This window comes from Pleurodeles waltl, chromosome 4_2 (assembly GCF_031143425.1).
Source record: "Pleurodeles waltl isolate 20211129_DDA chromosome 4_2, aPleWal1.hap1.20221129, whole genome shotgun sequence".
In the NCBI taxonomy this organism is placed as follows: domain Eukaryota; kingdom Metazoa; phylum Chordata; class Amphibia; order Caudata; family Salamandridae; genus Pleurodeles; species Pleurodeles waltl.
The window spans coordinates 695113161-695138400 of record NC_090443.1 but is presented as its reverse complement, the minus strand read 5'-3'; the positions used below and the strand labels follow the sequence as shown (position 1 = coordinate 695138400).

Sequence of the window (25240 nt, the reverse complement as noted above, 5' to 3'; positions counted from 1 at the left end):
TATGTGAGCATCTGCAAGGAAGTCACCATAAATCAGCATCGAGTGATATTAATCAACACAGGGCCAGCTCTGATGTCTTCAGTACATTCAAACAATCTATCATGAGTTAAATTCAATTGTTGACCAACCATGGTGACAAAAATAGCCTGTGATCTCTTATTAAGCACAGTAATGAGTTTGAATAGTTTTGCTGATAGTAAAAAGAAAAATGCAGCTTTTTAACCTCAAGACTCTTTGGACTCTATACTGCAGCACACTGGGATTGTGAAAGTGTGATATTTAAAAATATTTTTTGCAATCAAAATGATATAAAATTATACTAAACAGCGTGTTATTGTGTTACCAAAGCATGTGTCATAGGCAGACCTACTAGTCACTGTTGGAAGGTAGGTCATTAGTTGTGTGGCCTGCACAAGTAATGGGTCCGCACAAGACCACCTCTGGGAACCAAACACCCCATTGTAGTGCTTGACTCTCATAGGGTAGCGTTGCTGAGCAGTCCAAGGCTTACTCAAGGGAGGTGGGGAGGAGGTGTGGGCTAGTAATCCCCAGTCAAGAGCACACAAGCATGACACTCAATAAATAATCGTCCAGTCTGTGCTTTCTCTTTTGGTAAAGTAAAAGTACATTTATTACACACACACACTACTCAATACTAAGCAACAATTTACAAACATACACACATTGATGGAATTACCCTTGGATGAAATTGTGTAATCCCTCATGTCTCCCCCTAGGGGAAACATAATCCAACAACCCACATGACAAAACAATCCCTGGTATCCCAATGCAACATTTGCCTGTAATGTAGAGTGAAAGCACCAAAATCTAAGTAAGCGTACTTACGTTAAAAGAGAGTGGGTGTCAGTCTCATTACAGTGGTTATCAGTCTCATTATGGAAATCAGCATTGCCCAGAAACACATAGAAACATGTTTAAATACTTTAAACAATAAAGATTACTTTTGGATTATTTCTAGTTTACGTCTTGATTACCTTTGTGTAACATCATACACTTGATTAATCTGGTGTAATACCATCCTGCAACCCTGAAAAGTGCAGACATACAAGCCAAGAACAAAAGTTCTAAAAGGCTGGTGCTTTACATTTGGTTGTAACCCTTGGGGGGTTTATATTTCTTTTGTCCCACCCAACCTAGGGTGGGGGGCATAAACGTGGCATTGAGGGGACAATGAGCTGATCCTGCAGCTCCCCCTGACAATGTGCACTTGTTTGGTTGTGGACACCACAAGCTGAGCACTGTGTTCTGGAAGACTTGGGCCCGTATGGCCTTGTGGGCCATATGCATGTTTAATGAGTGGCTCTCCCGCTGGGCCAGGGACAGCCGCTCTACTTCCTTTCATGCAGCCACTTTCTTCTGGGGATGGCGGTGTCCGGTCCCACTTGGGCACTCCCGAATACTGGCCTCGTTGGAGGGCAGTGCAGGGAGCCTATCCCTGACTGCCCTCATGTTTTGGGGGGGTTTCCAGTCCCACCGGACTCCCCATCATGCTGCCTCCTCGGTGGAGGGCAGTGCGGGGAGCCCATTCCCGGCTGCCTCCTTGGTTGGGGGGTACTCCCATCAGGTGAGTGGTGTTGGGGAACAGCTCGGGGAGCGCACCCCTGCCGCTCCCGCCAGCTCCCCACATGGCCAGCACCTCAAGGTGCTGCCATGGGAGCCAGCCTTTACTCTGGTGATTCTGCGGGCATACCCGTGCAGCACTCCCCCTCCTCTCCTGCTGCAACGGGCCCCTCTGGCCACGTTCATGGGGGTGTGATGGCACCCCAACTTGGTTTTCTGTTGGGGCCCTAGTTGGAGTCTGGGGCCCCAGAGCCACTCTCCCTCAGCCGGCGGCCCTCTTTGCGGGGACGCAACGGCATCCCCTGACTTTTCTTCTTGGCGGGTCCATGGGATAGGGTCCGGGGCCCCCTTCCACCATTTTTACCGGAGCATGACGGCATTCCCCATCTTCCTTGTAATTGGGCCCCAGCATGGGGCCCGGGGGCCTCTCAGTTTGTCTTGATGGGGGCTACGACAGCGGCCCCCGAATTTACTTCTGTTTGGGGGCAGCCCCTGGGACCTGGCCCACCATGGGGGCATCGACCAGAATAGCGGCGGAGCCCCACGCACTTCACCGATCGATCAGAAGTAGGTCAAAGGTCACATACTTTCTCCTTTGGATATCTCAGGCCCCCAAGGGCCGATTTGAATGGTTCTGGTGTCGATCCACTCCTGGTGACGATCCCTTGCCACCAGGAGTACTCTCCTTAGGCCTCCAGGCCTATAAGGGTCCCAGGTTATGGGGAGCCAGTCCTTCCTCTGGTGCCCTCCTTTCCTTCTGGGCAGTGCGCTCTCCTTGCATCAGCCCAGTCTTTCCCCCAACTAGGCCTCAGGTGGAGTAAGTGGGCCAGCTTTCCTGGGCCAGGCCTGCGCCTTGCTGGGCCTGAAGTCCTTCAGAAGCAGATTCCCTGCCCCCAGGGTCAGTCAGGGGAGTTCTTCTTTCCAGTTGTCCGTGACACCCGTCTTCAGCTTCAGTATCCAGCAGTGAAGCACAGCCAAGAGAGCTCTCCCCTGTGCAGATCTTTTTAAGTGGGGGTGGAAGTATCCAGCAGACCTGCACCTCTAGCCAATACAGATGTGCCACATCACTTCCTAGCGCCTGTCCCCTCCTTCCTGCACAGTCTTCTGAGATAGCTAAAAAATTGCATCATCCAGGAGCTTGAGCCACATGTGCTCTGAAACTCAGCCCCTCCTTCCTAACATTCCTTTCAGAGCTTCTCCGCCCACAGGGGCTGACAGCTGGCTGATTGATGCAAGGCCCTGCTCAGGCAGCTGGATAGAGCAGTAATTGACCATAATCCTCAGCTGAGCCAAAGAAAGATGACATTCCTGGATGATCCATAAGTTGTACAACTATGCTTTTGTAAACTACTGCATCATTCTTTTCATACAGGTTACAGTGTACATTGGTGCGACTCTGGTCTCTGTGGGCCCTAGGAGACATGAGTTATGCCCTAGGTCACTCTTTCCTGTTGACCTTGAATGGAGTTTCCCTACAGTGAAAATACAGTAAGCACACTTATGTTGACATGTATTGGAGTGTCCTTACAGTAAAAATACAGTAAGCGCACTGACTATTCCTCTTCTGTGTACACCCATCTCATGAGGCCTACTCCAGGTCACCACCTACTCTGCATAGTTCCTTCTGTGTCAGGCTCCCTAAGTGCAGTTCTTAGGCTACGCATGCCAGGAACACTCCCCGCGCAGCCCTTACATGGGTACACACGCGTGTGCACACATGATGTTATTAAGCAGACATAACATGATGGTTCAGTAGTGCTGCAATACTATGTGAACGGAAACCAGCCATTTTAGACAAGAGAAAATCATGCAACCAAAATTATAACCCATCTTTCCAAATACAGTACAAAATATATGAAAGAAGCCAATAAATCACACTAGTCTCATGATATTTCAGGTTCCATATGCCCTACTAAAGAGCTCTTTAAATTATTCTAATTATCTCTCATTCAAATTAACCACTTTCTCTGAGAAGCTCTTAACCGGAAACTGCACTAAATCAGTATGCCTCCACGGCACAGCCTTTAATGTGTTTTCCTTTGCTTGCTGATTGATACAAGGAACCATTGTACTAACTAAAACTATAAACATAGCAGGATCTCCAACAGACTTATGCCCTCAAAACATATGTAAAGCCACTCTTCAATAAGCTTCTGCTGTCAGAGTGATCACCAATTCCACCTATCATCAACCAGTACCAAGAGACTTTTGCAAATACCCATAAATAAAAAAGCAAATTAGTTCATAAATAAATACATTTGGAAACATCTAACGTTAAACCTATTTTAAAGAAGTAGGGATTTCATTAATCTAAACTAGCAAATTACATACCAATATCCAAATGGGATTCCTGTGTAAACTATTTAAAAAGGTAGTGTTCTCAAACGTTTCCAGCTTAATTGAACAAACAAACTCTTGTCATACTGGCAGAATGGATCAATACTGGTAACAAGTAGCGAACTAGCATTAATCTCCATCTGCAAGGACTTCAAGTACAAAGTTTCTGCACTACTCATACTTCACCTATCATCAGCATTGAACACAAACTAGTGGTCCAAAGTGTAAATGATACAGTATGGAAGAACACTGTGCTTAAATGGATATAATCCTACACCAGTGACAGAACCCAAATCCCATTCAGCACCTTTAACCTTACCTGATGCAGCTATGCGATTGATATACGGATCATTGTAATACTCAAAAAATCAGCAGACCTTAAGACCCTACCTCTATGAATACAATTTGGCAATAGACTTTTGGGTTCTACAGAGCCTTCCTAAACTTAACTCATCCAAAACTAAAATAATCACTAGTAGAACATGGCAGAATTGTGGCCCAATAGCCACTTGGCTTCTGAGCTAAGAATGTCAGCAATCACACTGAAGGTGGTAAAAAATCTCAGTGTGATCATGGTCTACAACCTCTAATTCAAGGTTAATAAAGTGACTTTAGATGCTTTGTATTCAATGAGAATGAAAGGGTCTCTTTCACCATCCTCTGCACCACACACTGGGAAATATATGATGCAAAACCTTTATTCTCCATCAATTAATGGGTTGGTGGGGTAAGGTATGGAACATTTACGCTATGGAAAAACTGACAGCTACACTAAGAAACAGAATAGGATTAATTGAAACAAATTGAACTCCTTTATTTAGTATGTTAAGAATAACAAGAGAACTAAGGGCCTGATTTAGATCTTGGTGAATGGAATACTCGGTCACAAACATGATGGATATCTCGTCCGTCCTATTACGATCTCCCTAGGATATAATGGGATCGTAATACAGCGGACAAGATATCTGTCACATTTGTAATGGAGTGTTCCCCTCTGCCAAGATCTAAATTAGGCACCAAGTCTTATGTGAACCTCAAAAGTTTGCTTGTAGTAGCTGAGATGTATTGTCCTTGTCTGAATTTTGGTTTTGTTTGCTTCTTAAAGTGTACATCTTTACTCTTAACACAATTAGGGTACGCTGCATTACCTTGTGGCTTCTACTTTATTTCCAGAGATGTAGAATGGTCTGTCGTTGTTGTATTCATCAAATACGCCCCATCGAAGATGAGCCCATTCATGGACAAAGACTCTCCCTGTGGAAGACAAGCTTAATATTTATGACTAAACTCATGCCATTGTGCATTCAGCTGTGTACATTATCAAGAAGGCAACAGAGTACCAATGATTTCTGAAGGGCATGGTGTATTTTAGTAAAAAGGACTGCATGAGTGTCATATATTTAAATAGTTTACACTTGGGATGATTTAGAGTTTAGCGGACATGTTACTCTGTCACAGACATGGCAGATATTACAAGTATTACAAGTGTAAAAGGCACTTATAAAAATGTAGACAGGATCTCTGTCACATTTGTGACAGGGTAACCCATTAGACAAACTCTAAATCAAGCCCTCTGTCTTCCATACAGAGCAAAGGTATATGAACTTTATGATTCAGAGAAAAGTTAAAATGTTCTCCTCCACATCAATCCCTCATTTTTCATGATACAAGGGTACTGGCATTGCTTAGCCATCATATAGATCTGCACATTACCACATCACCATTGCTACATACAGTTAAGGCCCTCATCATTGTGAGATGTTCCCTAAAAACTGATGTACAGTAAAGACACTGATGCCACAAATTCTAACAGCTAGGGACAACAAGAAACTAAGCACATTTACACATTTCTAGGATTTACTGCACATGAGTTAAACGTGAATGTTACATTATGCAATAGGGAGCATAATGTAATGTACTCGATGCAGAGGACAGTGCAACCACCTCATTCACATTTAACTGGGACATCTGCTGCTACTGTGGGTTCCAAAGAACCTTGCCTAGCATTAGCGGGGAGGGTTTGAGAAGGGATTACAGCAGAAGAATTCTCCAGCTGCATTTTATAGAGTGCCAGTGGCCTTTATGGAGGAACTGGGTAGGTAGGGGTGGTTTTACATAGTTTTCTCTGATTTGAAAATTGAATGTTTTCCGCAGACATTAGATTATCCATATAGATAATACAACTGGCAGGTTGAGGAGGAAGAGATCTCTCAGTATTGATGTGAGGTGTGATGGCCTCTTGCACTGCTTGCACAAAGGGACAAACAATGATAAACCTTGGCTCTCCTTTGGTAACTTAGCCTCAACAGTAATATGATCCAAAAAGAAACATGTTCTGTTGAGCAAACATGTAAAGAATAATTCAGTCAAAGAAAAAAATATAAATGTACCAACCAAATTTAATTTAAAAAACAGTGTTGGACTTGGCCCGCACTGCAGGGTCACCCCCAAACTGTTTGCCTTCACCCCTTGAGCAGTATAGGGAAAGGTGCAGAAGACATTGTGATGCAAAGGGTTAATTAGCTTGAACAGTGTAGATGAGCGTGATGCCTGCTGAAACCTGAACAACGTGGAAAAGCCCACGATGTTGTTTTCAAGTTTGTTTTCCAACATTCCATAGATACAATTATTCGCAGCTGCATGTGTAGGAAACAGGATGTGTAGGAGAGAGTGACGGAGGTCGTCTCAACCCTGAGAACGGGAGTACAGGAAAAAGACGGAATGAAAACAATGGCTAGTGAACGGCAGAGCAGCCAAGGGACACGTGCTGATAACATAGCTAGAAGATGCGAGAAAGGGATAGAATCCAAGCTTCAGGTTATTTAAGCACTGAAGTGCGGGATTGAAGCTGGCAGATGGGGTTGTGAAAGCTGCCATCGCCAGGCCCACAGCGCTGCCTCCCTGGTTTTACTGTTCAGAGACTGTGACGATTGAGGGGGAAGCCGGCAGTAGAGGGCTTCCCAGTATTTTGTGGATTAAGTTAAGTTCCACCCAGGGATGAAAGGCCTTTGTTTCTCTGCTCTATTATTATGATTGATTATTATGCTTGCACTATGTTTATAATCTGAAGTATTCAGCTCGTTTATATTTTGCTTCCTGAACATCTTAGTGTGAGCTGGCTGCAGTAATTGAAATACACGTTTCGTATACAGTTAATCAAAGCTTATATCTGTCAATGAACTCTTTCCTTATATATAAATAGATGTCAATGAACTCTGTGCTCGTATATAAATAGATGCTCTTTGTCGTGTGCTCATATATACATAGATGCTCTTTATTGCTATTTTTCATTCTACTTCATTGATTTGCCAAATGCATACATTTGCCTGAAATTCTAGTAAAGCTAAATTGTGTTCATGGTTGGGGTGTGGTCCTTCATTGAGAGTACTTATTGACTTATATCGAACAGATCAGGTGTCAATCAGTCACCTGGATAAGACACCCCTCCTGTTTTCTGAATCCGTTTTTGTTAGCTTTAGGACTCTGTGCACTTTAACACTGCTAACCCATGTGGGCCAGCAACACTTTTTGTGCCACCCACTTAAGTAGTCTTTTTAAACATGTCTCAGGCCTGCTGTTGCAGCCTGTGTATGCCATCTCGATCTGGTCAAATAAACTTTTTGCCGGCCATAAACTTTCACTTTTAACACATATGTCACATGTAGAGTAGGCTGTAAAGTGACTTATAGGACAGTGAGCACTGTATTTAAAAAATCACATATGTACTTTTACGTTGTTTATGCCATGGTAGTAAAAATCCTAAATTTGTATTTCCCTATTGCAAGGCCTAACTCTCACATGGGATAACATTGGATTGTTTTATTGTACTTAATAGATGATAACTTTTGATTGGGAGCAGATACAAATGCCATGTGTGATGGCTGGGGAATTGTAATGTAAAACTCTCTTTAATTGTTAAATTGGATTTGAAGTCACAATTCAGAAAATGCCACTTTTAGAAATCATTTGGTGCCTGCAGCCTGTTTTTGTGTCACACGACTAGGTGTGGTTGGCAGCAGACCTTTATGTATTCCTTCTAGACAGTATCATAAAGGAGGGTCTGGGTGTTGGCAGGAAGGACCAATGCTGACTTCTTTGGGGGGGGGGTAGAGGTGTCACCTACCATGCTTGTATTTCAAAGATACTGGCTCAGCTCACACACATAGGACTTTGTACTAGCCTATTGTGCTCCCAGACAGACTGGGGCCAGGGCATGGAGGCAGGAAATTCCAGACACCTCTGTAGGGGTACATCTCCATAAGATTCCCCCACTTCAACGTGGTCATTAGGTACAAAAAGGGGACCTTCAGACCCACTCTTAAATACACTCCTGGACCTATGGGTACCTCAGAAGAAGTACTCCCTGCTGCTTGAGGCATGTGCTGTTTGCAGAGAAGGATGACTGTACTTGCACCCTTCATCCTAGGCTAATGTGACTCCAAGGGTCATGAATGAGTGGTAACATGCAATATTGACAGGTTTCTGGCAGCTTATCAATTACCAGTTACTATATCACCATTAAGTCACTATTTTACCATTGGTTCCCGTATTGTTAAACATGGTGAATCAATCCATACATGCACCTCATCTATTTTTGTAAGAACCAGGTCTTCCATGCATGGTGTGGAAGGACTGGAAAAAATATTTGAACCATACTTGTAGATGCAGGGTCTGATGTTGAACAAGGTTTAGGTGATGAATATTTAAGTGCATTAAATGCATTAGAAGAGAACTACAATGGAAAAGTAAGTACCGTGGTCGAGAGGCGCACATTTCTTTTGCGCGCCCTGATACAAGGAGAAACAATTGAGCAACGTATTGCAGTTTTGAGAAGAATAACAATTTCATCTAAATTTAGGGACTTGTGTGATGAGATTACAGGGGACCAGTTTATCAATGGAATGAAAAACTTAAATATTCAGGAGAGGTTGTTAGGGTTAAAGGACCCCACATTGGATAAAACAATAGATGTTGCAAGCCACATGTAGAATACTTTGCATTATATTAAGGAGATAACCAACACAATACCTATAGGAGGCCTAGAACAATGTGAAAGGTACAACATAAAAACAGTACAAAAATCCACATTCAAGGCTAGTGAGGGAAGCAAGGGTGAAAAAGGTGGAACAAAATCTCAAGAACTGGAAAGAAAAAAACCTATTCTATAGGTGTGGTAGTATGAAAGACACCACTGATGCAAACAATTGTCCTGTTTCTAAGGTCAAATGATACAGACGTAAAAAGTTTGTACATGTTTCTAGAGTACGTAAAATGTCAGTGAACTTTATTAAAAGGCTTGTAGTTAACCTGGTTAGTGAACATGAAACATCGCAATGTGTGAGAAGGTTAACATGGATGAAGAAAGTGATGTTGAAGTTTTCGTAGTGTGTGTAGTGGAGTCACAAAATGCAAATGACTCTAATGTTTATACTGTCCCACGAAATGTATGGTCAAGGTAAATGGCAAGGAAGTGCAAGTTTGGGCTGATTTGTGCTCATCATTTTCTTTGATAGATACATTGGTATGGGGATATTTGAACAAATGTGTCCCACTGATGTAGAGCCCGAAGGTTATTATGAGAACAAATTGCCTGTCATGGGGTATTTTGTACAGCAGACTTGGAATTCCAGGACAGGTGATCGAAGGGCAAGGTTTATGTTGTTGAAAAGTGGATGTCACTTTTGGGATGGAGAGAGCAGCGAGCATTAGGGATGATATTGGATCTTAAGCAGCCTAATCAGGTACTCCTGACTGTGTGGAAGAAGTAGATAACCAGAATTTGTCATTCCCACAATTGATAAAAAAACAATTAGGATGTTTGAAGACATTTGAGCCTAAGGTCAATCTAAAGCAAGGTGTCTCACTCAAGATGCAAAAAGTGCAGAAGGTTCCTCTTGCTTCGCGAGAATCTTTAAACAGGGAATTGCAGCTATTATGTGACAATGGTGTGACTGAACCAAACGAAGTCTCTGAATGGCTGATTCCCATAGTATTAGCCAAGAAACCTAATGATGATTTACGCATGTGTGTAAATCTCAGGGAACTCAAAGAGTGTTTGTAGATAGTCAAACATCCTCTTCCTTGAATAAATGAGATGTTAATGGGTGTAAGAGGGGCCTGATGTTTCATGACTTTGGACCTGTCTAGTGCTTATCATAAGGTCAGGTTACATACAAAGTCCAGACACCTTACATCCTTGATCACACTCAAGGGTGCGTAACAATTTATTTGAATGCCTTTTGGACTTGCTTCTGCATCAGCAGTGTACCCGACAGTTATTCAAGGCAGTTTACAGGAATTGTCAGATGTACTGGTGTTCCAGGATGATTTGTTGGTATGGGAGGTGAACAAGGAACAGCATGATGAAATTTGAGCAATGTATTATTAAGATTGGAACAGGCAGGTCTCACCATAGGGTTGGACAAATGTGCATTTGGAATGAAAGAGCAGGAGCACTTAGGCCACACTTTGTCTTATGAAGGTCATGTTCTAACTCATTCAGGTAAAGGAGATAGAAAACTCACTCACCTTCCCCTCAAGATAAGGAGCAATTACTTTGTTTTTAGGCCTTTTGGAGTACTGCTTCAAGTTTGTAGATACTTTTGCTGACTGGGTTTATGTGTTGCCTGCTTTAATGATGAAGGGGCAAAGTTTCAATGGACAACATCTTGCCAACAGGCATTTAAAAGTGTGAGGAACTCTATTGCCAAAGCTGTGACTTTGAAGCCATTCGACCCCAATGACGAAACCATCATTGTGACGGATGCCAAAAATTATGGGCTTGGGGCAATATTAGTAGAAGTGCATGAAGGGCGTGAGAGGCTAGTTGCATTCATTTTGCATACTCTAACGTGTGCTGACGGCACGTACTCCACCATAAAAAGGAGGCGTTGGTTTGCTGGTGGGGTGTGCAACACTTCTGAACTTTTATGTCGGGAATGAGATTTGAATTGTGTACATACCATAGACTATTAGTAAATTTATTTCCCTCCACAGGAGCCAGTGGTGCCACACCACGTATTGCCAAGTGGTTGCATCATCTCCAAGAGTATGTGTTTTCCGTTAAGTATGTACTGAGCATAAAGAACACAAATGCAGATTGCTTGTCAAGATTACCACTTACTGATGAGCCGGTGTCAAAGAGGATGAATCAATGGTGGCAAAAATTAATGAGGTGTGCGGGGGGCATCAGTGAAGATGAATGGAAAGGGACAATCGTAGACATGTAGAATTAGTCAAGTTGACAAAATCGTTACCATGCAAGAAAGGGTGGAAAGCATCGGAGGATTTGAATCTCTTCAAGAGTGTTTGGGATTAACCATCATTGGTGGGTGGCATTGTGAGCAGGAATGACAGATTGGTGGTGCCAAGTAATTTACATCAGAGGCTGTTGGCTGTGTTACATGAGGGCCATGGAGGAATGTCAGCTATGAAGCAAAAGGCCTGTGTTGTTTTCTAGTGGTTGGGCATGGACAGTTAACTTAAAAGATTTGTTTGAGATTGCATGCTATGTACGTGTAGTGATAAATCACACTTGTAGCAGGAAACACCGATATGGCTGGTGACATTTCTTAAGCATGCATGGGAAAGGGTGGCCATTGATATATGTGACCCATTCGAATGGCTAGGTACTAATGACAGATTTGTGGTGGTAATTTTGTATTATTTTTAAAGTGGCTTGAGGTGACCTTTATGGAAGTAGCAAAATTGGCTAATGTTATTTTTTTTTTAAAGAGATCTTTAGATGGGAAGGTTGCCCTGGAATGATATTAAAAGGCAATGACCCACAAACAGAATGCAAGTCATTCCTCAAGTGGTGGGGAATTAAGCATTACAGGACAGCAGTATATCTTCCCAGAGAAAAGGCCTGGTTGAGTGTTTTAATTGAGTGTCGGGAGAGAGAGTCTTCAGCTTGCTGTATCAAGTAGTGTGTGTTGGAGAAAATAGATTAAAGATATGCTGAGGAATTACAGAACATCACTGCATTCTGCTATGAGAGAAGCACCTTTCTTTTTGTTAAAAGGGAGAGTGTTGTGTACTGTAGCAGTATTTAGAAGGAACTTGGTCCCTCACATAAAGTTGAAGAACATCAAAATATAAATAGGGATACAATGAAGCCTACATATTTTGTCCTATAGGTAATTCATAAATATTTGTTATGCACAGATGTCCGACAATATTGAGGGAACAACAAACAGAAAAACAATCAATTTGGACTTCAAAAAGCTCAGACTTAAAAATGTGACTTATTAAACACAATGGTTGTGATCACTATTCGTAAGTACCAATGCTCATATGTGCAACATCATATACATTCTGCAGTTTAATCTAGGTACTAGAGGCCAGATGTATCAAAGCTTTTTGCACTCGCAAACTGTGCAAATGCTCGTTTGCGAATGCAAAAAGCCCTTTCAGAATGTATCAAAGGCATTCTGAATGCACTTTTAAGGAATCACTAAAATAGCGATTCCTTAAAATTGCGATCCTGTTTAGAGAGTCGCAAATTGCGACTCTCTAAATAAGAAATCGCAAATAAGGAATCCTTATTTGCGATTTCTAAAGCACATGTATGAAGCAATTCCTTAAAGCAAATTGGGCATTAAGGAATCGCTATTACCACCAAGTTGAACTTGGTTGTAACCATGTGCAAATTTTAGAAATGCATTTTTAAAATGTACATGTAAAGCACATATGCCCTTTTGGCATGTGTGCACCTTACATGTTGTAAAAAAATGTTTTGGGGTGCAGCAGAGGGGGCCTTAGGCCCCCAGCACCCTGGACTTTGCATTTCTCAAAATTGCGAATTCCAGTTAGGAATTCGCAATTTGGGCCATGCAAAATATTCGCAAATATGGGCAGACGGGCCCATAGGTGTGAATAGGGGTTGTATCGCAATTTGCGATTCGGTAATAGCATTTGCCATTTTTAAGAAATCACTATTACCAAATCGCAAATATCATACATTGCATTTTGCGAATTGATTCGCAAAAGGCTTTTTTCATACATCTGGCCCTAGATCCTCCGGCATTTCGATCCCGAGGAAAATAGTCAGATCATTCTCAAGACATTAATTGAATCTACCTGAGAAAAGGTACAATATTTGTGAGCCAATGTGGGCTGATAGAAAAGAAAGAAAAAAACAGAGAGAAGGGAAACAAGGAGATTAAATGAGATGATGGAGTATGAAGGAATTACATCAATCATTCAGTGCGAGAGATAGCATTATGTGGCCAGGGCCAGTTTTATGTGGGTCCCGGACATGCAGTAAAGGGATGACGTGGGTAATTGAATGCAATGAAGACAAGATGTGGATGCAAAAATAGCAAGCAAGAATCAGCAAAAAGAATGCAATTAAAAGGTTTCTATCTCATGCTGATTGCAAACAAACCCTGAGTAGGTTTACAGTGTGAGTCATGTTTCTGTGTGCATATCGTTCTCCCTCAACCAAGCTCAAAACAATGTGGGAAGCTCACAAAAACCATGAAAGATATAAATGCAAAAAAGTGAGAAAATCAGGAATGTAACATGGATCTACTCAGTTCCCAATTACCCATTCCACACTTACCTAATCAAGCAAAGAACCAAAAATAACGTGGGTACTCGCCCGCAATAGAGCAGGCAACAGTTCCTAAGCCAGTAATGCCTGGCATACTTGGTTGTTTCCCGGAGTGCTGAACCAATGTTGTCCGCATCATCAGGTCTGATTAGATATGTTTGTGGAAGTACTGGGGCCTTCACCTGAATCTAAATTGTCAGAGGATTCTGCCGATGTGAGAAAGTGATAATAGAGTTCTGTTTGTTGTACCTGCACCAAGAAAGCCCATAATTTGGGTTTTTGTATGATCTGTTTGTGTAAGATTTATCAGTAAGATAAGGATAAGTCTTGTCAATTCTACAGTTAAAATGGTTCGTCTTGACTTTGTTAATATTTTTGTCTTGGTCCAATCTATTGTATTCAGGGTCCATTTTCTCAATCTTTTCTAGCAGATATTTACTCATTGCAGGGGAACTTACCCTTTCACCACTCATTTGTGCATTCCGTAAGAGCATTCCGTAAGAGCATTCCGTAAGAGCAAAAGCATGAAAGATAATTTAGTGAGAGCTAGCATGTCTATTGCCGGGACAGAATGTACACTGACTGATTTATGGGGACAGGCCCCGGTACTTGCCCATTTCAAATGTGGAAGTTGCAGTGTCTGTCAGTTTACTGTGGAATCAATAGAATTAATTTTTAGGAATATTAGATTTATCTTACAGCATTTCTCAAACTGTAATACACAAAATGTCGCTTATGCCGACACATGCCCCTGCGACCATATCTACTTTGGACAGATCACACAGAAGATATGGGGATTCATCGACACGCAAGTTGCCTATGATGGAAAGTATCTAATGTCACCTTGGTAGAACATTTTATGGAATTAGTACATACTGTGGACTCAGGGGCGGCTCCTCCATGAGGGCAGAGAAGTGTTGTCCCCCGCCAGCAGCGACAGCTGCAAAACGTTTACCAAAAAAACGATAATAAACTGTGTTTATTATTGTTGTTTGGTAAAAGGGCGGGGCCACTGGGGTGACAAGCAGTGAGGGGGAGTTATCAGCACTTCCCCTCAAAGCGCATGTGTGTTTGGCTGGCCATCTCGGGCCGGCCAAACACACATGCATTGTAGGCTCTATCCAGCCCAGCAACACAGGTTCCCAGTCTGCTTGGGAGTGCCCTGGCGGGGTGCTACCAGCCAATCCTGACGCTCCTTTGAGCAGCGCCAGGATTGTCCACAGGGCAGGCTGGAAGCCTATGCCTGCAGTCAACGAGGGACAGAGGACATTGGACGAGGTAAGTGTTTTGTTTTTAAATTTCAAATTTTATTTTAATTTCCCCCAACCCCCACCCCTGGCGCTGCCCCGCCCCGCCCCTTTGCTTTGCCACAAGCCGCTCCTGTGAGGATTACCTGCATTGGCAAGTTATTACCGTGATCAAGCCACCACCCAGAGAAGTGGACATTTTGTCCGTCCTGAATAAAGGGGAACCCAAGTGGACTCTGCGCTCCAACAGCCTTCGTACTGGCCTTAACCTGATGGAGGGTTGGACCTCCCTAATAAGATTACTGAATGTTGTTTTGTCCACTTGTAATCCATTTGGACTCTGACATTATTGGCATTTGAAGACAAATGACAACTGAAGTGGTTTACTTTGTCTTTCCATGTATATTGTTTTTTTCACTGACATCTGGAAAAAACTGAGTTCTGTTTTCAGTACAATATGTTACCTATACACATTATGTTGATAATTTAATATACCTGATTCTTCTGATACATTATTGTTTCCTTGTTACTCTGCCCATTTTACCTACCTTTCTTACTTTCTGTCATGGCCTTTTCTTTTTCCTTTATTCATTCTTCAGTAATACAATTCTATTACAGGCCATACTACAGGGCTGTATATTGGCACCTTACTCTTTGTCACCTTCTTCGACTCATCACTTTTCCTTGCTGCCCTCCTTTGACAATTCCTCCAACATGGCTGCACTGATTTTTCACTTTTAATTTTAAGTTTAATTGTATTTGATTTTTTATTATTTAGTGTTACTTTTTCCAGTAAGTTTGTAATATAGACTGTCTGTTTTTTTGTTGGCTTTTATTCACCATCATCGACATGGGTGGCTCCCTCCTGACCAGTTCCAATATTCCCCCACATGGCAGCTGGCTAATCCCAATTGACCGTATGCACACACAGTACAGCGTTCTGTGGGTTAGGTTTCATACATGTCAGCCATCTACGTTTTCTGTGATGGCTCACATACCTGCATGCGAGTGTCACTTCTGACACTTTTGCCACGCTCTCTACCAGCCTGCTTCCTGACTGTACGAGATTCAGCTGTGCGTCACTAATTAGAATATAGGTAAGTTTAACAGGCCCTTGGTGGTTTCTTATTGTTTATGTTTCCATGGTATAACTCATGTTCTTTAATCTGAATTCTCACTTCATTGTATGTGTGTTTGCCACCATCTTTCATTGTTTTTGTGAGCCTCCTACATTGTTTTGACCTTGATGGAGTAGGAAGGTTATGCACACAGAACACAGAACCACGACTCATACTGTATACCTTCTCAGAGTTTGTTTGCAATCAGCATGACCTTGACACTTTTTCATTGCATGCTTTTTGCCAAATCTAGCTTGCTATTTTTGCATGTGGATCTTGTCTTCATTGCATATATTGGCCCATGTCATCCCTTTACTGGATGTCTGGGACCCACATCCCACCAGCCCTGGCCACATCAGGCTGTCTCCTGCATTGAATGGTTGATGTATTTCCTTCATACATCGTCATCTCTTTTAATCTCCTTGTTTCCTTTTTCTCCTTTTCTTTCTTTTCTTTTCTTGCAGCTCATGTTGGCCTGCAAATATTTTACTTTCTCTCAGGCAATTAATGTCCTGATGATGATCTGACTGTTTTCCTAAGGATCGAAATGTTGTTGACTCTAGTACCTAGACTCAACTGCAGAATGTATATACTGCTGCACATATGAGCATTGTTACTTACAAATAGGGAACACAATCATTGTGTTTAATTTGTCACATTTTTAAGCCTGATCTTTTTGAAGTCCAAATTGATTGCTTTTCTGTTTATTGTTCCCACACTATTGTCGGATATCTGTTCATAATAAATATTTATAAATTGTCCATAGGACAAAATATATAGGCTTCATTACATCCTTTTTTATATTTTGATGGTCTTACACTTAACGTGAGGGACCCTTCCTTCTTTACAAATACACACACCTTTGGTCCCTCTATACCCACGGGTTTCCCATAATGTACATAAGCGTACAGTAGCAGTGCTAACTGGGATTGATATGTCAGATCAGCTAGGAATTGAGTATGGGTTGTTGAATGAAACAGTAAGGAAGTATCATACTCGATACACTCAGAGACACAGTGCCAGGACTAGGAAGGAAGCCAAGAGGTTTGAAAAAAGAATTTATGCAATGGTGTGTCCTTCGAATGCGTGCATGAATGGTTTTTCAGAGTTATCTGAACACAAAAAAGTGATGGAAACTAAGAGCAATATGGTAAAGCTTTCAGATGGGAAATGGTGGAACAAGAGAAAGGTGGCTGTATGTAATGAGGTGGAACAGTGCGAATGGATTTAGTCGGGAAGTGCAACTAAGGAGGAGATCAATGCGAGAACATCAAAGTGAATCATGGTAGGACCAAGAATATTTTATGATTATATATGTTCTTGGAGATGTGTTCATAGAATGCCATGTAATGACATATGCCACATGTAATTAGAAAATGCTTTATTGTTTGAACTTCATGTATTTGCAGTCATAGCTGCTTGGTGGGAAAGGGGCAGGGTAGCGCGACGGGCGAACAAAAATATTTAATTTTACACAAAAAAATGTCCTTATCCGCCGTCGTGCTGCTCCTATTTCCTGGTGACTGCAGGCAGGAACGGGCTCCCAGCCTGCCCTGCGGCCAGTCCTAATGCTGCATGAGAGCAGTGTTAGGACTGGCCAGAGTGCCCAGCTAGGGCGTTCCCAGGCAGACTCAGAGCCTGTGCCTGCTCTCTCCAGCCCGGCAACACAATGCTGGGTTGGAGAGAGCACAGTGCGCATTTGTGTTTGGCTAGCCCGAGACGGCCAGTCAAACACACATGCGCACTGAGGGGAGTTCACAGTGCATTCCTCCTCGTCCCCATCATCCCCCATGGCCCTGGCCCTTTAACAATGAAACAATAATAAACACAGTTTCTTACAATTTCGTTGTTAAAGGATTGCAGCGGCTGCTGCTCGGGGGGCGATGCTCCTCTGTCGTAGCGGAACAGCCGCCGCTGTGTATTTTTAATGCTTTATTGTCTTATTTCATGTGTTTTTGGTTTGTTGCAGGAAAGGGGGTGCGCTGATTTCCATGTATTACTGTACCATCTCTGGTCTCGCTGTTCTTGCTGGAACATTAGAATGCAGCGAGTGGAGAGTCGAGGTACAAAGGCGAATGGTAGTTGATGAAATGGCAGCTTTGAGTGGTGGGTTGTTACGAGCCTCTCAATAATTATATTTTAGTATATCCCATGCTGTCTGTGTCATCCTCCCAAAAAACCTATTTGTGGTACAGTGACCGCCAGCAAGAACCTGCAACACAAGATCTCCACTTCACGCTACAGCACTGAGACAACCCTTGGTGACTGCCAATGTGACTCTCCAGAAACAACCGTCCATGACACCCAACATGATCTTTGCTTTACAGCGATGACCATCTGAGACATCTGACCTGCTTTTGTCGCTAGAGTAATGACCATCCGTGATTCTCTCTGTGCTCCTTGTGACCTCCTCCACCGCAACCTGGACTCTTCTCGACTTTGAAAGATAACTTTTTCAGCAGGGCTTACCTGCTCCCTGTATCCACCCACTCCCCATTGCAGTTGGCCCGGACGTGTGAATTTCACCCATTCTCACGCAACCAGATAGCCACAAGCGTTGCTTTGTGCTTTTAGGCACTATTCTTACCATAAATCTTTACAATTGCATATATGTGATTCTACTGATTGTATTTTTGTAATTTTTATGTAAAATAATTTATTACATTTTACCCTATTTTTCTAAAAAGGTGCTGGATTTGTCTTGCAGTGTGTTTTCACTTTGTTACTGTTTGAGTGCCGTAGAAATAATTTACACCTTGCCTCTAAGTAAATTCTGACTGCTTTTGTGCCAAACTACCAGAGGGTTATGCACAGGTTAATCTAGTGACTTTTTGTGGTTCACCCTGACCAGGTTTGTGCCTGTTGCTTGAGAAGGGCACACACCCCTCAACCAACAACCCAATTTCTCACAGTCAATCCTTGCAGAGGCTGGTGAGGTTGGGCAAAGTCAACTGCCTTGATTAATTTTTCCAGATCAACAGTAGCTGCCTATGTCACAGGGCGTTTCAGCACCTCAGTCTGCCAGGGTTCACATTGCAAGTAGAGGTATGTCACAATATGGTGCACAAACACATCGCCCAAAAAAAAGTATCATAAGCAGAATTATCGATTGCCAACTAATCATAACGTTAAGTATATGTGGGTAAGTATGAATTTACCTATTGTTCTTAACTCCACATCTACATAGTTTAAAGAAATATAGATCACCAAGGTACATAGATGTGGAGTCAAGAATAGTTAGTCTACTTATAAACACCATACATCTTATTTGACAAAATAGTTGTTGTTAATATGCTGAAGTAGGTAGTTTTGCAGGACACTACTAGATATTGTGGTACAACACCAATATATTTCATTTAAAATATATTTTCATTTTATCCTCCGGTTTTATCCTCCCGTTTTAAGCAACTGTCCATACTCATTGTAATAAAAGTAACATTTTATGATTAGGTAATGATACACTAGTATCAATTGAACGGAGTAAATTCCATGTCTAATAGTCAATCGGGTTTACCTCGAGGCCCATACATCTCGAGCAGGTTGTCATTTGTTATAAACTGAGGAGTGAAATGAATGTATTTTCCTGGTTCACCGCACCCTCCATACTGCAAAGTGTACGGATCCTCTCCATACTTCAGGAACGGGTCAGCAATTATGACATCAGCCTGCCATGAAATAGGATGAGGATTAGAGGGGTTATAAACACTGCTGAGGTCGGCATACATAAACAACATGCAACGCGTTATCCTTTTGTAAAATGTATTCAAGTGTCACCTTATCATAGGATTCAGTCTTGGTTCTTGAGTAGCCGGGTTTTTGCATCCATGTTAAAGGTATTAATATTTTTACGCTTTTGAAATACACTCTTCTTTTAGTTGCTTGGAAAAGGTACGTGGACGCCTCCGTCACCATCTCCTAATATAAGAAAAGGAGAAAATTGTGTCAAATACACGTTCGATTATAAATAAATCATCTTTAGCACAATTCTAAATGTGCAATAAAGTGGAAATCTCAAGGTACAGACAATGAAAACACAGTTATTTCATTACAATTTAATTATTGTTTACATGCAAGATTTCCTTGCCAGGTTATATTTGTTAATACTTTTCGACAAACCTTTTTGTCTTGGATCCATTTCACAAACAAGCATTGGCAAAGCCAATTTATCTGACTTTGGCTGCCAAGCTTTTTGTTTTGTCAACTCATGTTTCTTTTGAATTTTGTTTTTGTAAAGTACAACAAAAACACTTAAAGAGGGTCACCTAATGCGCACACACATGCTGGCCATCTTGGAATGCTTTTTGTAATAAAGTGTTAAAAAAATATTCCAATTCTGCCCCCTTGCATGTGCACTTGCGAGTGACCATTGTGGAACTGCTTTTGTTGTATTTTGCATACAGAAATTCAAAGATGACTATCCATACATGTTCACGTCAGACTGTTATCTTGGAATGGCTTTTATAAATCTTTATTACAAAAACTTTTGCAAGATAGTGTGCACACATGTGGAATGCTTTTTATTGAATTTCATTGAAAACATTTCAAAAACACTCTCCAATGCATGCAGATATATACTCACGTATGCTCATTCAAGGGTGGACAGCTTAGAATGTTTTTGGCAAAATTCTAAAAGAATTACATATGTGCATGGTGTGCACTTATCAAGACATTCAAGTGGCCCAGTACCAGTGTGCAGGGAGACATTGAGCCCTGCTGTTAAAGTGCACTATCGTCTATGTGGATGATTTGACACAGAAGACGGCCAAGGTCTATATTAGGCTGACCTTCGCCACGTTGTAAACTGTTGTTGGTGAAAGCAAAATGTGAATGATCCTAGCAGACCAGGACGAAGATATCTAGCAGAAACACACACCCTATATATATTCACTGAAAAAAGCAAGGGTTAAAGTAACACTATAGTTAGGAGAAATGTTCGGAAAGAGCGTAATGATTTAAACGTTTGAAACCACAGAAATTCACCAGTTATAGTTAGCTCAAGTAACTTTGACTCGTGCCCTAAGGCAAGTGAGTTTGTAGGTTTTTTTTAAATGTAAAGTAACAATTAATTATAATACATAAATCCAACTCCTGCATGCAAGTAACTGCACATGCGTTTGGTCATGCGAAGTGGAGGGTTAGCCACAAGGCCTGTGGCCAACATCCCAAAAGGCAGCCAATACCCCCCGTGCAGGGCCATTGGTCATGCAGGGTGGAGGGTTGGCCACAGAACTTGGCCTGTGGCCAGGTCCTGTGGTCAAACACCCACATGCAGTCAACCCCACGTGTTTTGCCTGGCACTGGGGACCCCATCTGCTGGGGCCTGGGATGATATCTAGGAATATCATCCTGGCCCCTCCCTTATTCCTGGAGCCCGGCGTGATTGAGGAGAGGACTATATCCCATATATCGTTTTTTTAACGTAAAGTAATTTACATTACTATACATTAATCCAACCTACACTGCACACAGCCTTTGCCCATGCCAGGGGGCGGTTGGCTGCAGAATCTGACATGCAGCCAGGCCCTGTGGCCAACCCCTTTAAGACCCCAAACCTGCCCTTTGCATGACCTTCGACCATGCACAGCGGTGGTTGCTGCAGGGCCTGGCCCGGTGCCAATCCTTAATAACCACCCAAACCGGCACTGTGCACAGCTGCTGGCCTGCAGCCAGGCCCTGCAGCCTACCCCATAACCACTCAACCTTGCACTATGCACAGACGAACAAGCTGTCTCTCTTCATGTGAGAATAGGTGTTATAGGGTGTCTCTGGGTGTGAGAGTGTCTGTCTGGGTATGAAAGTGGGAACATGAGGGTCTGAGAGGTTCTGTGAGTGGATGCCTGAGGGTCTGAGTGAGTCTGTGAGTGGGTGCATCAGTGTCTGAGTGGGTCTGTGAGTGGTGCATGTGGGTCTGTGAGTGGGTGCGTCAGTGTCTGAATGGGTCTTTGCATGGGTGTGTGAGTGTTTGAGTGGGTACTTCAGTACCTGAGTGGGTCTGTGACTGAGTGTGTAAGTGTCTGAGTGGGTCTGTGAGTGGGTGTGTGAGTGTCTGAGTGGGTCTGTGACTGGGTGTTCAGTATCTGAGTGGGTCTGTGAGTGGGTGTGTCAGTGTCTGAGTGGGTCTGTGAGTGGGTACATGAGGGTCTGAGTGGGTCTGTGAGTGGGTGCTTGAGTGTCTGAGTGAGTCTGTGATTGGGTGTGTGAGGGTCTGAGTGGGTCTATGAGCAGGTATATCAGTTTCTGAGTGGGTCTGTGAGTTGATGCATGAAGGTCTGTGGGTTTTTGAGTGAGTGCATGATTGTCTGAGTGGGTCTGTGAGAGGGTACATGAGGGTCTGAGTGGGTCTGTGAGTGGGTGTTTCAGTGTCTGAGTGGGTCTGTAAGTGGATGCATGAGGGTCTGAGTGGGTGCATGAGTGTTTGAGTGGGTCTGTAAGTGGGTGCGTGAGGGTTTGAGTGGGTCAGTGACTGGGTGCTTCAGTATCTGAGTGGGTCTGTAAGTGGGTGTGTCAGTGTCTGAGTGGGTCTGTGACTGGGTACTTGAGGGTCTGAGTGGGTCTGTGAGTGGGTGTGTTAGTGTCTGAGTGAGTCTGTGACTGGGTGTGTCATGGTCTGAGTGGATCTGTTAGTAGGTGTGTCAGTGTCTGAGTGGGTCTGTGAGTGGCGGTATAAGGGTCTGAGCGGGTGTGTGAGTGGGAGAAAGATTGAAAGATAGAGAAAGAAAGAGGGAGAGAGATAGATGTTTGGGCTTTGACGTACGATATACTTAGAATTACATATTTCTGCACAAATTGAAAATAAAAATGTATTTCTCAAAACACTAAGATCATCTCTCAGTATGAGCCTTAAACATTTGCAGTTGAAAAGAAATTAAAAGAGGGAAATGACTACAGCTAGCCTTGAACCCCCAACTCTAACAGTGAGGGTGTGTCACCTTCAATATTACGCTACAATGTTTTAAAAATACTCTTTTCTTTGCCCTTTACCGGCTATCTGAGACCGCAGGGGGAACCTCAAGGCCTCACCGTGGTCCCTGATGATTTTGTTATGATTATTTTCTGCCCTTTACGAGCTACTTGGGACCGTGGGGGTAGCCTCAAGGCCTCCTCCATGGTCCCATTTCTCCAGCAAGCAGGCATCTGCTTTTAACAGCAGCTCCCTGCTTTCTGGAGAAAAACTTTCATCTCTGTTCCCTGCACACATATATGCCTGCAGGGAACAGAGATGAAGACTCCACTTTCTGACAGCGGGACCTGTTTGACAGCTCCTGTAGTGTGAAAGCGGAGAGTATACTGTGTCTTGGTTAAGCTGTCAAAGCTGCAGTTGAGCCACAGCAAACAGCTATGTACTGGGGGTGGGCATCCCAGGACAGAGCAGGAACCAGCCCTGGGGTGGGCGACCCCAGGGCCATAAGTGGCTTCTTGAGGGGAGCAGCGTGTGCCCCCTCCAACATCGAAGAGGTGTTACCCTGACAGTCTGAAATGGACCCCCTTTCTATTTTTAACTATTTGCCCCGGGGAGGTGGTGGTCCCCTGCACTGCATCAGGGCCATGTGGCCCTCCGTATAATATTTGTACACAGCCCTGGGGAGTTGGTGGTCCCAGAGGCATTGGGGGAGCCCCAAGGCCCTCCCGCACACCATATCATGAATGCCCTAGGAAGGTGGTGGTTCCCCAGGTGCCTCCCCCCCCCCACATCCCATAAACTTGAAGCCTCAGAGAGGTGCTGGTCCCCGGGCTGTGGCACACAAATACAATATTTCCCCAGGAGGTGGAGGTCCCTGGGGCCCGGGGCCACTAGTTAATATATATATATATATATATATATATATATATATATATATATATATATGTGTGTATATATGTAAAACCTCCTGTAAATAACATACTTTTGCATCTCTAGTATGTAGTTCGGAAAAGCATTTTTTGTTTTGCCAATAACTTTGGCACCACAAATTTTCAGAACTGGTACACAGTCGATTCAGCTGCTGTTTTCAAAGTTTTGAGGTGATACATCAAGCATGGGCCGAGGAAAAAGGGGGCATCCCAAAAGATGTTTTCCCCATGTATTTTGAACACGAATACAGCACGAATTGCTGGACAGAATTACACCAAATTTGGTAGAAAGCTAGCTGTTGGTACAGAAAGCTTGCTTTTTGTGAGTTGGTGTAAATCTGTATAGTAGTTTTGGAGATATTAAAAGTAAAAAATATAGATATCAAGAGAATCTTCTGATCCTAGAGATCCCATGCTCAGATCTGATTGGCTGCCAACACTTCAAAGAGGAAGTATTGGCAGCCATTTTGGGACTAGGTTTCAGCCAAGTCCCTATAGAAAAAAGAGCAAAAAAAAGAAAAGGGGCCAGGGTAGGAGTACCCTAAGCCCATAGCCTTTGTCAATGGGTCCCCCGGGACCTCGCTAGGCCTGAAAAGTATGATTTTTTTAATTCTCAGATCAGTGTTTATTTCTGACATTTAAAAACAAAAAAGCACAGTGTCTGGCGCTCTCAATTGAATTGGCCCCTTGGGGGCATTAGGGGCTAAAAATAGGAGGGGAACACCGGGAACCCCTCGAAGGGCATTTAGAAGCCTTGGGGACCACCAATTCCCTGGGGCTATGCATAATATCTATGCAGGGGGATGTGTGCCCCCCATGCCCCAGGAACTTCCACCTCCACCGGGCTACATGTTAAAAAATAATAAGGGGGGGTCCTGTGGCTCCCCCTGCATCCCAGTGACCACTACCTCCCCGGGCAACATATTAAAAAATTAATAGGAGTTCCTGCAGACTCCTGGGTCCTGGGGACTGCCACCTCCCCAGCAGAGCAGAGTAAGTTTTTTAAAAGTTAAAACTGATTAAAACTTAGTGATATTGCAGGCTGCTCTTATACTGCCGTAGTTCCGCAAAATTCAGTGGTATTTCATGAAACTACCACAGTAGATGTCAATGATAAGGCATTTTGTGATTGGCTGATGACTGCCTTTACAAAAGTTCAAACCAGCTATGTTGTTTCAAGCACACTTTTTCTGTGTTCTTGGTTAGGCACTTAGATTTAGGTAATCCGTAGATTAAATTTTTTTGCTTATTAATGACCACTAAAATAGTAATAGGTAGGGACAATTATTTATAACTTTCTATATATTTTTTGTAAAAAGTCACATACTACCGCAGTACTTCCTAAGAACTACCACGGTACTTACAAAAAAAAGGTTTAAAAAGTTAAAGATACACTCTACCACACTATGGGCCTGATTCTGACCCTGGCGGCCGGTGACAGCCAGGGTCACCGGCCACGGGAGCACCGCCGACAGACCGGCGGTGCTCCAAAGGGCATTCTGACCGTGGCGGTTCAGCCGCGGTCAGAAAGGGTAAACCGGCGGTCACCCGCCGGTTTACCCCTGCCCTTC

General features: G+C 43.1%; 1 protein-coding gene across 1 annotated transcript in view; it reads right to left on the bottom strand.

The window, feature by feature from the left end:
• LOC138293210 (calcium-activated chloride channel regulator 1-like) overlaps nucleotides 1-25240 on the bottom strand; it is a 261870-nt gene that overhangs the window by 189266 nt on the left and 47364 nt on the right. Inside the window, exons 2-4 of the mRNA XM_069232298.1 lie at nucleotides 19614-19754; nucleotides 19354-19504; nucleotides 5067-5172 (exon numbers count right to left, since the gene is read on the bottom strand). Of these exons, the coding sequence (XP_069088399.1) occupies nucleotides 5067-5172; nucleotides 19354-19504; nucleotides 19614-19754 (398 nt within the window). The remainder of the gene's footprint in view (nucleotides 1-5066; nucleotides 5173-19353; nucleotides 19505-19613; nucleotides 19755-25240) is intronic.